Raw genomic sequence first — 14,773 nt, 5'->3', positions numbered from 1 at the left:
GAGAACCCTAGAAATGACTAAATTAAGCCTTAAATACCTCTAAGAGAACGAATAAATTAAGCACTAAATTCCTGATTAAAAAGACTGACAACTGCATTCCTAAGAGAGGAATGCAACGCCACTAATGAGCAGGCGTTTGGATCTATCACCGGCCCCTAAGTGTGAGACAGTTTAAGTCGAGTCACTTACATGAAACAGATCTAAACAGAAACTACGCGTGCCAGTCCATAGGAGCGTTAAGTATAGTTTTGCATTATACTAAGTGCACACTAAAAAACTTATCCCCGGCGGAAAATATTGAACTAGAAATTTAAAACAACGTTTTCAATCTGAAAATTGAGTCTTAGAGTCAAACAACGTTCAAAATTGGCATCTTGGATCACTTCATTCTTCTCCTTCAACCAGAAGGCAGAGTTTATCAATAGGTCTTTCAAAAACACCTGATTTCATGCTCACTTTAGCACGGCGAACAAATCCTCTCTTGTCGGGGAACACCTCAACGATTTTCCCTAAAGGCCAAGAATTACGGTGTAAACTTTTATTTCGACTAAGACGATGTCTTCAACTGCCAGATTTCTCCTTGGACGAACCCATTTTTGACGAATCTGTAAAAGGGGAAGAAATTCCTTGCACCATCTTCTCCAAAACACATCCGCGAGATACTGCACTTGCCTCCAACGGCGTCTTGAAAGTAGATCTTTGTGCTGGAATAGACCAGGAGGCAAGGGGGCTTCGGATTTTAGTAAAAGCAAATGAGTAGGAGTCAAGACCTCCAAGTCGCAGGGGTCGCTGGATACGGCCGAGATGGGTCGACTGTTAAGGATGCTCTCGACTTCGCACATTAGCGTGGGTAGACTTTCATACTCCGTTATTTGTTCCCTCAGTAAGGACCGAAGAATCTTCCTGATGGTTCGTATGCATCTTTCCCAGATACCTCCAAAATGGGAACCGTAAGGGGGGCTGAAGGTCCACTTGATATTTTTCTGCAAAAGAGAATTGTGGATTTTCTCTTGGTTCCACTCTGAAATAGCATCGCGGAGCTCTCGCTCACCACTTGTGAAATTGGTGCCATTGTCTGAATAGATTTCCTTTACTTGACCTCTTCTCGAAATAAATCTTCGAAGAGCCAACAGAAAGGAGTCTGTGTCGAGGCTGAAAGCAACTTCTATATGCACAGCGCAGATAGCTAAGCAGGTGAAATTTACACCGTATCTCTTAACGAGACTACGACCACGACAAACTTGGAAGGGACCAAAGAAATCTAAGCCAACTGACGTGATCGGTGGTCTGTCAGGTCGAACGCGATCTTCTGGCAAGTCAGCCATTTTCTGTCGACAAAGAGATGCTTGTGAACGTCGGCATATGACGCACTTTGCGAGAACACTCTTTACGGCTGAACTTCCCCCAGTTATCCAAAATCTTTCGCGGATGAGGGACAAAACATGCTTTCTTCCAGAATGGCCACACGCCTTGTGATAATGATCGATAATTAATCTCCTCACGCGATCATCTTTCGGGAGAATAATCTGATTCTTTGACTCTGAAGACAACGTAGAGTTGCGAGGTCTACCAGCCACGCGCAACAGACCATTCACAAAGATTGGGTCGAGCTTAATTGTAAAGGCGACTACTCTTCTTAACCTGCTTCTTAGGATTTGCCGTTTCCTCCAGGAAGGATTGCCGTTGGACGTGCTTTAGAATTTCTCCCTCTGCCCGTTGGATTTCTTTAAGGGTGATAAGCATAAGACTGCCATTTCGTGGTTTGTCTCCTTTACTTGCCTTGAGGAGATTATCTCTGTAACGGAAAAGCCAGGCAACGACTTTCACCAGGAGAGACCATGAGGAACATCTGCTAGCGTACTGCAATAATGGACTTTTAGGGATGCTCAGAGAAGACACGCCGGCTCGAACTTCTCTTTTCACTTCAGGATCATTATTTGCAATCTCGCCAAATAGCTGATCTTGCGCTGGCCACATGCTGTCATGCTTCCAAAGGGATGCCGGCCCCGTTAACCAACGACTTTGACGAAGGAAAATATCTGCCGTCAAACCACGCGAGGCGTCATCAGCAGGGTTATTATCGCCATTGACATGAAACCACTGATTAGGCTGGGACCCGTCACGAATAATCGCCACCCTATTGGCAACAAAGTTGTGGTACCGGTTTGTTTCATTCTTGACGTAGCGCAGAACTGCGGTACTGTCCGTCCAGAAGACCGACCTTGCATTGACTGAGATCTCCAACTCTCTCTTCAATAATCTGTCTTGCTTAACAGCTGTCACCGCCGCAGACAATTCCAGACGAGGGATCGTTATCATCTTCGACGGAGTGACACGTGACTTCGCGCAGAGAAAAAAGCAATGGGCTTCATTGTGGGCATTGACAAGACGAAGATAACTAACTGACCCATTACCGATTTCAGATGCATCAGCAAAATGATGTAGCTGACTGGACGTAATGACACCAAAACCATCTGGCTTCAGGTAGCGTTCGACAGAGAATTTAGACAATTTGGGTACATCTGCCAACCATCGTTCCCAAGAAACCTCGTACTTTGAGGGGATCGCATCATCACATCCTAGCTTCTCCCGGCATAAATCTTGAAGCAAGCGTTGGGCTGGCAACACGAACGGTGCAGCGAGATCAAGAGGATCATAAACTGAACTCAAAACCGAAAGGCTACCTCTTCGTGTGGGTGGGCTATGTTTCAGGTCTATCTTGAACCCAAAAGTATCCGTTTCTATGCACCATCGAACTCCAAGGGCTCTTTCGAATGGTAGATTTTCTTTACTAAGGTCCAAGTTCTTTACTTCTTTGGCTTCTTAAGCAAAGACGCTTAAACTTCATAAACTCGATTCGTTCCCCCTAGGGGCGACTCCTAAGAGATTTGCAGCTCTCTAGGGCGTGATGATCGTTGCAATAAAGGCAAGAGACTTCTTCTACTGTAGGTAAGTCTGAACTTGACAATTCCCTGGTGGCAGGTGAGGTCAGGCAATTGTTAACATGCGAAGCAAAACTACGTCTTTCTTTCGTTTTCTCGTGGGATCCTTTATTCAAGAGATCTCGACGTGTATCAGGTCTAGGCCTAGAGTCTTCGACAATCTTCCCGAAGAGAGGGTTGGTCGCTACGCGAGCTTCATGGTCGACAAACTCAGCAAGGTCATTAAACCGGATAGCCCTTCCTTGATCCTCCATGATTTCATCTACCAAGCGCCGCCATCTTACTCTTAAACTGAACGGCAACTTCAGAGATAACTTCTTAATGGTTTCGGGTTGTTCAAGCTTGGTTAGGTTCCTACTAATCTGCATGGCATTCTTGCACCTCATTAGGAAAATGGCAAATCGACTTAGGGCTTGGCCGTCCTCTACTTTCACATTAGGCAGATTCAGTGTCTTGGTTTCATATGCAGCTGCAACGTGGTAATTATCACCAAACTTCTTCCTGATCAGTCGTTGAGCTTCTTGATAACCATTTTTAGGTGGGAGATAATGGCACGATCGCACGAGCTCTCTCACATCTCCACCAGTAAAGTGCTCAAGGTAATAGAGCCTTTCGCTACTGCTTGACGTCTTGGACCCGATTATACTCTCAAACGCTCTTACGAAGGGTTCATATTCCATAGGGTCTCCGTTGAAGATAGGGACACGAGGCTAAGGGAAAGCACTTTTCTTCTGTTGTATTGCAAGCATCTCCACAATTTTATTTTGTTGCTGTTGCAGAGCGTTCTGTTGCTGATGGAGTCCTAACATTTCGTGAAAAGCCCTTTCGCTTGGCGAAGAAAGCACTTCGGAGGACTCTGAAACAGCCCTTTCGTTGTTAATAGGCAAGGGGGGATGGTGCCACTCTTCTTCTTAAGCGTTCTTCTTCCAGTTGAAGGTGAAACTTCTGTTTCTCTAGTAGCTGTCTCTTCTGAAGAACCGCCTCTTCCGCTTTTAACTCTGCTACGCGTGCAGATTCTTTAGCTCTGGCCACGGACAATGAAGATACATTACTTCCACGCGAACCACTGCGAGAAGAACGATGAGATTTTCTACTAGAAAGTCTGGAGGCTGAGGTTCTCGACACGATCTGACTTGCAGAGCCTTCTGGTTGCAACTGAGAGTCTAAACGCGCCACTTCCTCAGTTCTTTTAATCCAACCTTGAACTTCATGGATAAAGTCATCCTTGCGAACAGACTCACGTTCGAAAGATTCATGGCACCTCAAAACGCTCGACTCGTCAGACAGGTACGACATATATACAACATGAGCTTCCTGGAAAGCAGCGAATGCAGCGACAAACTCTGACATTTTCTCTTTAACGCGAGAGGCGTTCCCTTCGCGGGACAGCAACACTTAAATTTCATTCCTTTTAATTGTAACTACCGAGAGATATCCAGATCTGGAATTCTTTAGCCGCCGAAGGTCTTCGAGTGAAATAACTTGATCTAGTGCCGCGCTAGCAGCGCCAAAGACAACATCACCACCACCGGGACCATCTTCTTTCGCCGCCATCAAATCTCGGCAAACTCAGGACAAATTCTTAACGATGTGATCTTCTGACGACTACAAAACTCCAGCGATAAAAATTCAAACACGCTTTAGTCTTCATTCAACTGCCTATGACGGCGCGAACTCAACCCATGCGGTGAAAGCGAAAAGCGGTTAAGACTAGAAAACAAACAAATACAAAAATTACTTAGTAAAATGAACTAATCGTAAACAGAAACTCGACGAAAAGATACACTTACATTTGTTAGGAGCTGGTAACTGAATATTGACTGCTTGAAGCGAAGAAAGTAACACACTGCAGAAAGCGAAACTACAAGAACTACTCACAAGCGAAAATGACTGATCGAGAACCCTAGAAATGACTAAATTAAGCCTTAAGGACGTTCGCACCAAAATCTTCCTACGGTGAGATTTTCTTCATTTCTCGCCTAGAGTTAGGTCATAAAGTACTTACTCCAAAAATGAAAAAAAAAATGGAGGTCACCGACTTTGTTTCGGAGAAAATGGCAGTGGAAAAATGCCTTAATTTCGAGAAATCGGTCATAATAGCGAGATGTAGGCTCATCTGCTCATCCATCGAAAATCATAAAAATAAACTGTTGGAGTGAAAGTTTCCGTGCATAGGTTTTTAGGAGTGAGATTTTTAGATAATTGTATGCCGCTAGGGATGTGGTAAACAGTAGAGTTCATCCTCGACGAGCGTTTTCGTAAGCTCTATCCGTTGCAACCACTACCGGAATTGGATGGCTCGCGGAAGGAAAATGTTAAAAAAAGATAACTTGTTACGGTGAGAATTTTTTCATTTCATCATATTTTGTAGATAGCAAGTAAAGTAAGTGATTCATGATTAAAAAAATAGGGGTCACCGATGATCTGAACGAGTAAAATCGATGTGATTTTGCAAAGCTCTCGGAAAAGTTCGTTTGTCACGCTTTTGCGTGACTTGTCGGGCAAGGACTGGAACCCAAAAGAGGTCGCTCGTGTTGAGGAGAGATGAAAGGTTTTCACCGAAAAAAAAACCTTTCTCGAGCATAGCAACGAAGTTTTAAGCAGGGGTCATCTTCATTTGGTTGGGGTTTTGTATAATATCTCTCCATTGCTGTCATGCTCATCCTCTGGAGTGTGTTTTTTGTGAAATTCAATCGCTGATTGTTTCCACGCAGGTCCGCAATATTCAAGCGGACGAGGACGAAAATACCGCTCAATTTTCACGAAAGTAAAGGAAAAGAACTTTAAAAACATGCATTCACTTTGAACTTAAGTTCGTAGGGTAATAAAAACATTAAAAAGAAACAGCCCCATTAAATTTACGCAACGGTTCGTCCTCGAGTTTTCCAAACTTTCAGCCACTAGGCTACTCGATCAGCTACCTTTTCCAGAGCTTTTCCATCCTCCCGCTCACTTCTCTTTGAAGTTTCATGATGATTCGGAAATAAATGTGCCATTCTATTGCCGGCCTGGAATTTTTTCCTCGACGTTTTTGTCGCCATGTTATTTTAACTGATGCTTGAAAAATCTGTGTGAAAGTCAAGTAGACTAGTGCACGACTGATAAAACCTCAGGAATATCATTCGTGCAGTAGTCTACTTGACTTTCATAAATATTTTAAATCAGTTTTGACTGATTAAGATGTTCTGTGATCTAACGCTGTGCAAGACTTATCGTCCACGGTTTTTGCAAAGGTTTTAAAACCTCAACTTCACAAACGCTCGAAGTAATGCGTGACATATTATAGTCGCGTTACCTGCGCAGTAACGTTGCGCACAAACAATTAGCGCGAACGTCCTTAAATAGCTGACAACTCTATTCCTAAGAGAGGAATACAACCCCACTAATGAGCAGGCGTTTGGATCTAACATTATCACTTTTAATTGTTTTAGAGATGCATCTTGCTCTGTATTGCATTTGTTGCCATAGATTTAGAAGATTTTTAATTTTGAATCTGATATCAAAAGTCGCATGATGCCTGGACTACCTATGAAAGAAGAGCAAAAACGAAAGAATTCGTTTTAGATTGTTTTGTTTTGTTTGGTTTCCTTTATTGGATTGCTCTTCGCCACGGCTGAACAAAAAAAATCGTTAATTCATTGTTTAAGTAAGGCAAGTAAGAATAAATAACCCGGGAGCTCCGCTTTTAGGCTTGGCTAACTCTATATATTAGACGAAAGAGACAAGTGATCCTCGCACTTTGCTAGACAATTTACCCAAATGTCGCTTTATTCATAAGTCCTTCAGTGAGTGGCTTCATAGTTCAGTTGGTAGAACATTGCACCGGCATCGCAAAGGTCATGAGTTTAAATCCCGTTGAAAAGACCTGAATTTTTCAGCTGTTTATAATTAGAAACAAAGTGCGAAGTCCACTACAGTTATGCATTGCACACCCTTACCTTGCATCATCAGCTTGGGTGAGCGCGCTTTCGCTCAATTTAGCGGGAAACCAAAAGTGGCTTAAAGTGGCCAAGAGGGCTTATTTTTTATTCGATGCTGACTCACGAAATGAATCCGAGTTCTCCTTTGCAGGAGTCGAACCTACGATCTTGCGATTACTCTCGATTACTCTCCACGAGACAAAATTTTGCTCCTTTTTTGATCAATGCAACACATCTGGCCCCAGTTGTTCAAAAGATGGATATCGCTATCCACAGGATAAATCACTATCCATTGGATTGTGCAATTGATTTCGCTATTTCTTATCCACTGGAGAGTGATTTATCTGGTGGATAGCGCTATTCATTGTTTGAACAACTGGGGCCAGCTGATGTGGTACAAAGATTACCTCCAACAAAGTTCGGGTTCACATTGCAACCAGGTTGACAGTAATTATAAGACATGGCTTGATGATACTCTGGTTTTGATCAATATTTTTAATATTGCTTAAAAAGTTACAGTGTCTTCATCAGGGGGACCCAAAGTTCGTAGGTGTTCTTATATGGTCCCAATTAATTTAAAAAGAAGGTAGAGCGGTTTTCAAATGAGACCAAAGTAATTGCTTTCGCCAAAAAAAGGACGGAGACAATCCAGCAAACCAATCCAAATTCGAAGTAATTACTCGTAGCCGACACAAAGCGCGGGAAAGTGTGCACGCGCGAGCCACGATTGGTTTTGGTGTCACTTCGGATTGGTTGAAAAAGTGGCGCGAAAAATTTGAACCAATCACTGAGTGAAGTAATCATAAACCAAAGTAATTCGCTAATTACTGTCGATACTCAATTGAAAATCGCTCTAACGATGCATTCAGTTATACGTCCAAATTCAGCTTCTAGCTCCAAGGAAACGTTTTGTCAGCCTGGGCCGATGGAATAAACTTTCTGCCTGATTGCAGAAGTTTTGACAAACTTAAAGTTAACCTAAACGGCTCAAATATTTTTCGTCTACTATATTAAATTTCCCACCAAAAGTAAACATGTTTTGCCATTTTTACCTCAAACTCTTTCGGGCATCTTTTATCTGCCGGGCAAGACGCGCAAAGTTATCAAAACTAGCAGTAATTTGGCCCACAAAATTTCCTTGAAACAGGAATGCAAAGCAGTTTGTGACGTAAAATCGAGAATAGACCCAGGCCTCCCACATCATGGTCGTGGGTCCAATTAAATTACTGCTTGTTCTTCCAAGTTTGCGTAGCTTGCACGGCACAGAAAAGGCGACATTCTGGGTGACAATGGTGACATATGTTTGCTTTGGATGGGAGATTTATATTAGGGACAAAAAAATATTTGAGTTTAGTTGCACTTTAAAATCAGATTTTAAGCCACCATGTTGCGAAGTGGAAAAATTTGAAGAAACTCACCCAAAGAAATCCCTCGTGAACAAATATACCCTTATCAATGTTTGCTTGCAAGCAGGCTGACTTGTTTGGGGCATCGAGGGAGTAATTTGGAGGTGGAGCCGCCAGGGAGCGAGTCTGGCCCCATTCATCTCGCCCGCTGGTAGCTCCGCCGCCAAATCACGCGTTCGATGTCCCAAACAAGTCAGCCTGCTCACTGACTATATAATTTCAATGTCATTATCGTCTTCATAGAATATAATGCAATTCTTTCCCGTTGGCGCCACGAAGAAGGAAGTCCTTCAATCATAGACTTCTTCTTCAATCATAGTTCTTCCGTCCGTGCCATCTCAAAAATTTCAAATACTAGAAATAGCCGATTAGAGAAATTGACCTTACTACGAATGCTTCCAAACTGCCCAGAGGTCGTTCTTCTCAGCTGTTGCCATTCACACGCAACACCACCATTTCTACCCTGCGAACACAGACGTCAGGCAAACATTATCTGTGATGGCAGGTTACATCACCTCCGAGCTTACACAAAAGACTTCCTCAGCTTCCTCACTTCCATCAATCAATCAATCAATCAATCGATCAATAACTTTATTAATATGTCAGGTAGATCTAGCTTACATATACGTAAACTAATTGGGGACACCTAACTCTGAGTGAATTAAAAGTTAAGAAGAAATATATTAATCTGATCCAAAATACTAATTATTAGTAATAAGCGTTAAAATTCGCTGTGTTTTAAACTAGTTCCCTAAAAATATCTTGACATGTCAGTGTCCCATTTACCCATGTTTCCTTCAAACCAAAGGTTGAAGACTAATCCTCTCCCAGCCCACTATTTTCAATCCATGAATAAGAACCTAGATCCCATAATTCCCACTCAGCATTATTTTTTCTATCTCTAAGTGGACAACAAACGTTAACGCGAGTGTTATTTACATTTATTACGTGACTAGCTCCGTGAGCGGACAAGATGAACCAAATCCCGCGCTGTGATTGGCTACCCGAAAGGGCAAGATGGAGCTATCTCGCCCACACGGGATTTGTCGCTTGCTCCCGCAAGATCAAAGATCATTTTTTGGTGTTTTAAGTCATATAATAAATCCTTTATTGACCGAGCTTGTTCTGTCAAGATGGCTGGATATTGGCCTCGTTCTTTTTTTGCGTGTTTATGGAGCGAGACGAACTTGGCCAATATCCAGCCATCTTAACCTCACGCTTGGTCAATAACCCATATTTATAGACACTATAGCCTGCAAAGCAGGCGTACTTTTGTTTTAGTAAGAACTATTGGTCGACATCTTGGATAGCAAGACTAACAGAGGCCTGAGGCCAGTCAAAAAAACTGCACTCAGTGAGAGGTGGACAGTATGAACGTCTCAATCCTCTACCGGCTGTGTGCTTTCAAAATGGCGGCTCATTACGAGCTTTAGACCGCCTGCTCTACTGGCTATTGACAAAATCGTGCATACACCTTTAGTAACATCGTGGAGTTTAAAATATCCAGTATTTTTTGTTAGGCTCTTTGCTTAAGACACTATCGCTCTGAACTAAACCCAGCAATTGAAATTGTTGTCAAACGTACAATAAGGCAAGAAGCGTTGATGCAGGAGTCCGATGAAGAACTATATAATTGAAATGCCTGTTGGATGATAAACGCCTTCTACGATTTTTCCTTCCGCTTTAATTGAAAGCTTCAAATGCCGGCCCACTTTAGTTTCACTGATTAAATATATTGGGGAAGGAATATTAATAATTTGTCACTATCATGATTTATGTTGAACGTTTTCACAGTCAAACTCAACTGAAGCCGGATTGAAACATAGAAAGTAGAAAGTTACATAAATTCATCACCGTTGATAAAGAAATCTCGGTGCCAGTGATGTTAGCCCACTAAATGCAAACTAAAACCTTCTTTACACATAAATTTGTACAATTTAATGACCTACCGTGATACGAAATTAACAAAAACTCATAAAAAAAACAGAAAAAGAAAAGAAAAAGCAAAAAACTTTTAAATACCCAATACATATTAAATGAAAAGTGTTACAATTGAACCCACTGGGAACTCGGAAAAATCCGAGCCCCAGATGGGATTCGAACCCACGAATCGCGGGTTCGAATCCCATCTGGGGCTCGGATTTTTCCAAGTTCCCAGTGGGTTCAATTGTAACACCTTTCATTTAATATGTGTTAAACATTCTCTCAAATACCCAATAATAAACAAAATTATGTCTTGTTTCCTGTGTATCGGTTGGAAGGCAAATAAGCTCTAGGTGCTTTACAATTGAAGTTCTTCTTTTGTGCGGGTACGTGGGCAGGAAATATTGACCAATCTAAAAAATCCTTTGTGTCTTTTTTTGTTGAAGAGGCTGTCATGCATGATCATACCTTCAAATGAAACAAACTAACTTCGAATTCGCTGGTAAATACTTCGCAAGTCTTAAACATCTAATCCAGATTCAGGATTGTCGCGGTTGCGCACAACATGTACAGATGCGAATCTACTGGAGTGGATGGCAGTGTGTTTGGTGAAAACTGCCTTGAAACCATCCCGGTAATTTGAGCTGCGGAACGCGTAAAGAACTGGGTTTAAGCAGGAACTGCAGTACATCAAAAACTCAAACACACGTAAGAGAAGAGACAGCGTTTCCTGGTTAGAGATAAGTTTGCGGCGGTGTTCCAGCGCGATGTATAGAAAAAAGGCGCAGTACGGAATAAAACAAACGTAAAACGCAACTGTTACGCTTATTAAGAGTTTAGCTAGCCGCTGTTTGGTACGATCATCTCCATTGCCCGACGGCGCCTCCGCACAGACAGTGTGGCCTAAAAACAACCCTCGGATGATCTGGAAATAACAGTACGCAAAAACGACAAACGGTACGAAACCCCAAAATACAACAGTACAAATAACATGAGTGCGAAGTGAAGAAGCTAACTCCAAACTGAATGGACATACGCACCTTCCATATCGTTGACTGTACTTGCTTTCTGAAAAATTCGGAAAGCTTATTGAGATCGCTCCGATCCAAATAAAAAAGACAACGTATTTAACATGTTCAATGGTTAGTTGAAGTTCCGTCCTCATGGGCTTCATCAGTGCGTGGTAGCGTTCTATGGCCAGAACGGAGAGTGTTAGGACAGAGCTGGCTATTGCCACAGTTATGATAGCATTGCCTGTGAACATTTTGCAAATATAATCGCCAGTTTTTCCTGAAGGATGTATGGGGTAAAAAACAAAGCTGTAGGTTCTTGGGAACCAAAGTAGAATGACAATATCGCTGACAGCTAAGTTGACGAGAAGAATATTTGTGGTCGTGTGCATACTTTTTGTTTTGCGAACCACAGTTATAACGAGACAGTTTCCTGTAAACCCGACAATTAACAGCAACGAATACAGAACAGCAAAAACCACGTCTACTCGCTCGATCGTATACTTTTTAAAGTCTCGAAAACTGTTCAAATCCGTTTCGTTAACCGACATGATTTCCGTTTTGAGCCCGTGTAGAAACGTCGCGAAGAGATCAATTTAATGTTTTGTTTTGCTTTTTTTTTTTGTAACTTCTTCGATTTTCCACTTCGAGATCCAGCGTCTAACCAGAACCAAACTGAAGAGTTAATAACCGTCATACATCCTCTCTATACTCCTTCTCTTTCACAACTGACTTATGAAACTCAAATGGAGCGAATATTTGCTTGCTATGTCACTTGTCATTTGGCCGACTTTTTTCTTCTCGTTCGATAAGAAGATTCTCAGCTCCTAAACGGTCAGAATACAAATTTTGTAGAACTCTGTGGGAGATCTTCATTAAACAGATTGATTGAGATTGTAAATCGCAATGGTAATTATCAGGTAGACCTTGCTTGTAAGCTGCATTTAACAATCTCATTTGACTAAAGTTTCATTTCTTCTCCTTTGTTCCTACTTTCGCCAATTTAAGTGACGGATGTCACAAAACATTTGAAATTGTCTCTTCTCAAATTTGACCGACTTTAAGACAGCAGTTTACAAAGAGGCACGTATTTAAATGTGTGTACCTCGAGTTACTACACTGGCTTCTCATTTACTAGGAATGGCTTGGATAAAAAGTATAATGGGCGTTAAAGATATACCACAAAAGCAAAGAGGGAAAAAATGAGCCATTCCAATCTTGCTTCTTCAAAAGCAATTTTTTTCACAAAATTAATAACGCCTAAAATTGTTCTATTACAGACAAAAGAAAGGAAGTAATTGCCTGAATCATCGTAAACTTAATTAAATGAAAAACTATAGCAGTTGACAGTTTGTATTGAACAAGGAAAGGCAATTTTCTCGAACCTGAAAAAAAAAAGTTTCAGCTCTTTGCAAGCTTCGTTTTCTCTAGATCCTCTGAAATAAATTTTGGATAGCGCTATCCGCCGGATAAGTCACTCTCCAGTGGATAAGTAATAGCGAAACCAATTGCGCTATCCAATGGATAGTGATTTATCCAGTGGATAGCTTTATCCACCTTTTGAACAACTGGGGCCTGGAATATATTATCAAAAAAGTGGTTTGAAGGAAGCTGTGTTTAGAATATACTCCCTCTCTTTAGATCATGAAGTTTGCCAACACGTGTAAAGGTATTCTCAACGGACAGTGAAGATGTAGACCATATTGTATTGCAAACGATTTGTAAATGTTTTGTTTCACGATTAATTGTCGCTTTCTTAATTTCATCAGTTTTTGTTCCTCATTAATATTCATATTCTCGATTATCCGAACTATTTCGTCTAGTCCCAAGGAGTCCGGATAATCGAGGTTCGACTGTACAACTGAATGAAACGCAAATTAAGCGGATACCAATATTGTCACCTTTGTTCTCATGTCAAGTGATAGAGCATTAAAAGGCTGGTTTTCACTAGCGATGGAGTCGTAATAGTACTCAGAAGCGCAGAGCGATACGATCCAGCGAAAACTGCATTGTCGGAGTCGGAAGCAGAAGGGAGGGCGGGGGGGATAAGCCAATCACAATGCTCGATTCCAAGCATTGCGATTGGTTGGTTCTTCCGCTTCTGCTAGCGACTCCAACAATCTACAGTTTTCCCTGAATCATAAGTGACAGAGTCATAAGCGGAGTCGGAAGAAAATGAGAACGTTCTGATTCTTCCGACTTCGGTTCCGTCGAGCTTATGACTCCGCTTATTAAGAGTCCGATCTTTACTAGGTTTTACTAGGTTTTTACTAGGTCATAAGAGCTCTTCCGACTACGACTCCGACGCTAGTGAAAACCAGCCTTAATTTTATGCCCTCTGTTCAATACTCACATTCTCCTAAACGGTCACTGTACAGATTAGTATTAGGAAATCTTTCATGAAAATTGAGGTTGAGATATTTGCACATGATGACAAGTTTTGTTGACTTGAATGAATTCCATTTTTTTTTTGGAAGAGTAAGAAAACGGAAGCAAATCATCAAATGATCTTGATTTCGGTTATTGACTAGGACATTTCCTAAGAACACCTTGTTTTATTGCAGTTTGTTCACGTTTGCCTTAAATCAAAATCAAATTTAATACCCTTTATAGTCACTAAAGAGCTGTGGCTTATTCATGGCTTAGTTATGATCGCTTTGATAAATCGCAGAACTCGTGCACTGATATCCTGTTAAACCCGCATAACTCATGCGCTGATATCCGCCTAAATATTTCAGGTCTCAAAAATCATGGAAGTCCTATTTTGCTTCGTAAAATGCAATGTTGATGATGTCCAAACTTGCTCTACTACGAACAAAAGAGAGGAATAAAATGCACGTGTTTATTTCCACTGAAATGACAAACTAGCTAGCATCTGACAATCCGTATCGACAACATGAGGAGCTTAACTTGGGTCAGGAATGTGGGTCCCCGCTGTTTAGGTAAAAAAAATTACCTAAATCTCAATGGGAGTTGTAACAAGACTCACACTAAAAAAGCAGAGCGAGAGATAAAGGGAGAGAGAGGTGTTAATCTCGACACATTTGTTGGGCCGACTTCTTCATAAAGTTTTTATGACGACAAATATCTCAAATTACTTTAAATTAATTTTGAGTGAAGCGTAAAAATAGTCCAGAGGCAAAATAAATCAATTTGAAATATTTTCTAAAACACGGTTTGCAACGGCCAGCATCATGCAATTAAAAAATGGAAAATTATTTCTTTATTCTCTTTATTTCAAGTTAATTTAAACACAGGCAAATTATGTCTTAACTTTCAGGCTACCAAGATGCAACTTGTTTTGCCTGACATACACTTTTCTCAACAGCAACGGTGAATTGGTTCTTTTCTGATTTTAAAGCAATCCATTTTTAAGTTTTATACTTATGGAACTCGATAACTAAGGAATAAAACTTAACAGCTATTACACCTTCGAACAACTGCTTCCCTAATTCTCCGGTTAAACATGAAACGTTAGTGATGTATTGGTATATTTGTTAATTTAAACACATGCAGGCAAATTATTTTGTCAGTTAACTGTCAGGCTACCAAGATGCAACTTGTTTTGCCTG

At 41.2% G+C, this 14,773-nt stretch overlaps 3 protein-coding genes across 3 annotated transcripts; all 3 read right to left on the bottom strand.

Moving 5' to 3' along the window:
* Positions 1-509: 509 nt before the first annotated feature.
* LOC138031767 (uncharacterized) lies at positions 510-1,325 on the bottom strand. Its single transcript, XM_068879390.1, has one exon. The coding sequence runs from the start codon at positions 1,323-1,325 to the stop codon at positions 510-512; it is 816 nt and encodes a 271-aa protein (XP_068735491.1).
* Positions 1,326-1,611: 286 nt separating this feature from the next.
* On the bottom strand, positions 1,612-3,622 carry LOC138031766 (uncharacterized). Its single transcript, XM_068879389.1, has 2 exons — positions 3,022-3,622; positions 1,612-2,822 (listed from the first exon to the last, which is right to left on the bottom strand). Exons 1-2 carry the CDS (start codon positions 3,620-3,622, stop codon positions 1,612-1,614), a joined length of 1,812 nt encoding a protein of 603 aa, XP_068735490.1.
* A 6,858-nt stretch (positions 3,623-10,480) lies between these two features.
* On the bottom strand, positions 10,481-12,126 carry LOC138033612 (QRFP-like peptide receptor). Its single transcript, XM_068881405.1, has one exon. The coding sequence runs from the start codon at positions 11,750-11,752 to the stop codon at positions 10,712-10,714; it is 1,041 nt and encodes a 346-aa protein (XP_068737506.1). The 5' UTR covers positions 11,753-12,126; the 3' UTR covers positions 10,481-10,711.
* Positions 12,127-14,773: the final 2,647 nt, after the last annotated feature.

Source organism: Montipora capricornis, chromosome 14 (genome assembly GCF_036669925.1).
Source record: "Montipora capricornis isolate CH-2021 chromosome 14, ASM3666992v2, whole genome shotgun sequence".
NCBI classification, from domain to species: Eukaryota; Metazoa; Cnidaria; class Anthozoa; order Scleractinia; family Acroporidae; genus Montipora; species Montipora capricornis.
Note: the sequence above shows the minus strand (reverse complement) of the source record. Positions and strands in the feature narration are given on the sequence as shown.

Excerpts from the sequence above, each read along its gene's own strand:
- LOC138031767 (XM_068879390.1), bottom strand. The coding sequence starts at position 1,325 with ATGGCTGACTTGCCAGAAGATCGCGTTCGACCTGACAGACCACCGATC.
- LOC138031766 (XM_068879389.1), bottom strand. The coding sequence starts at position 3,622 with ATGGAATATGAACCCTTCGTAAGAGCGTTTGAGAGTATAATCGGGTCC. Across the intron at positions 2,823-3,021 it reads CGAGAAAACGAAAGAAAGAC|AAGCCAAAGAAGTAAAGAAC; the intron begins GTAGTTTTGCTT and ends TCTTTGCTTAAG.
- LOC138033612 (XM_068881405.1), bottom strand. The coding sequence starts at position 11,752 with ATGTCGGTTAACGAAACGGATTTGAACAGTTTTCGAGACTTTAAAAAG.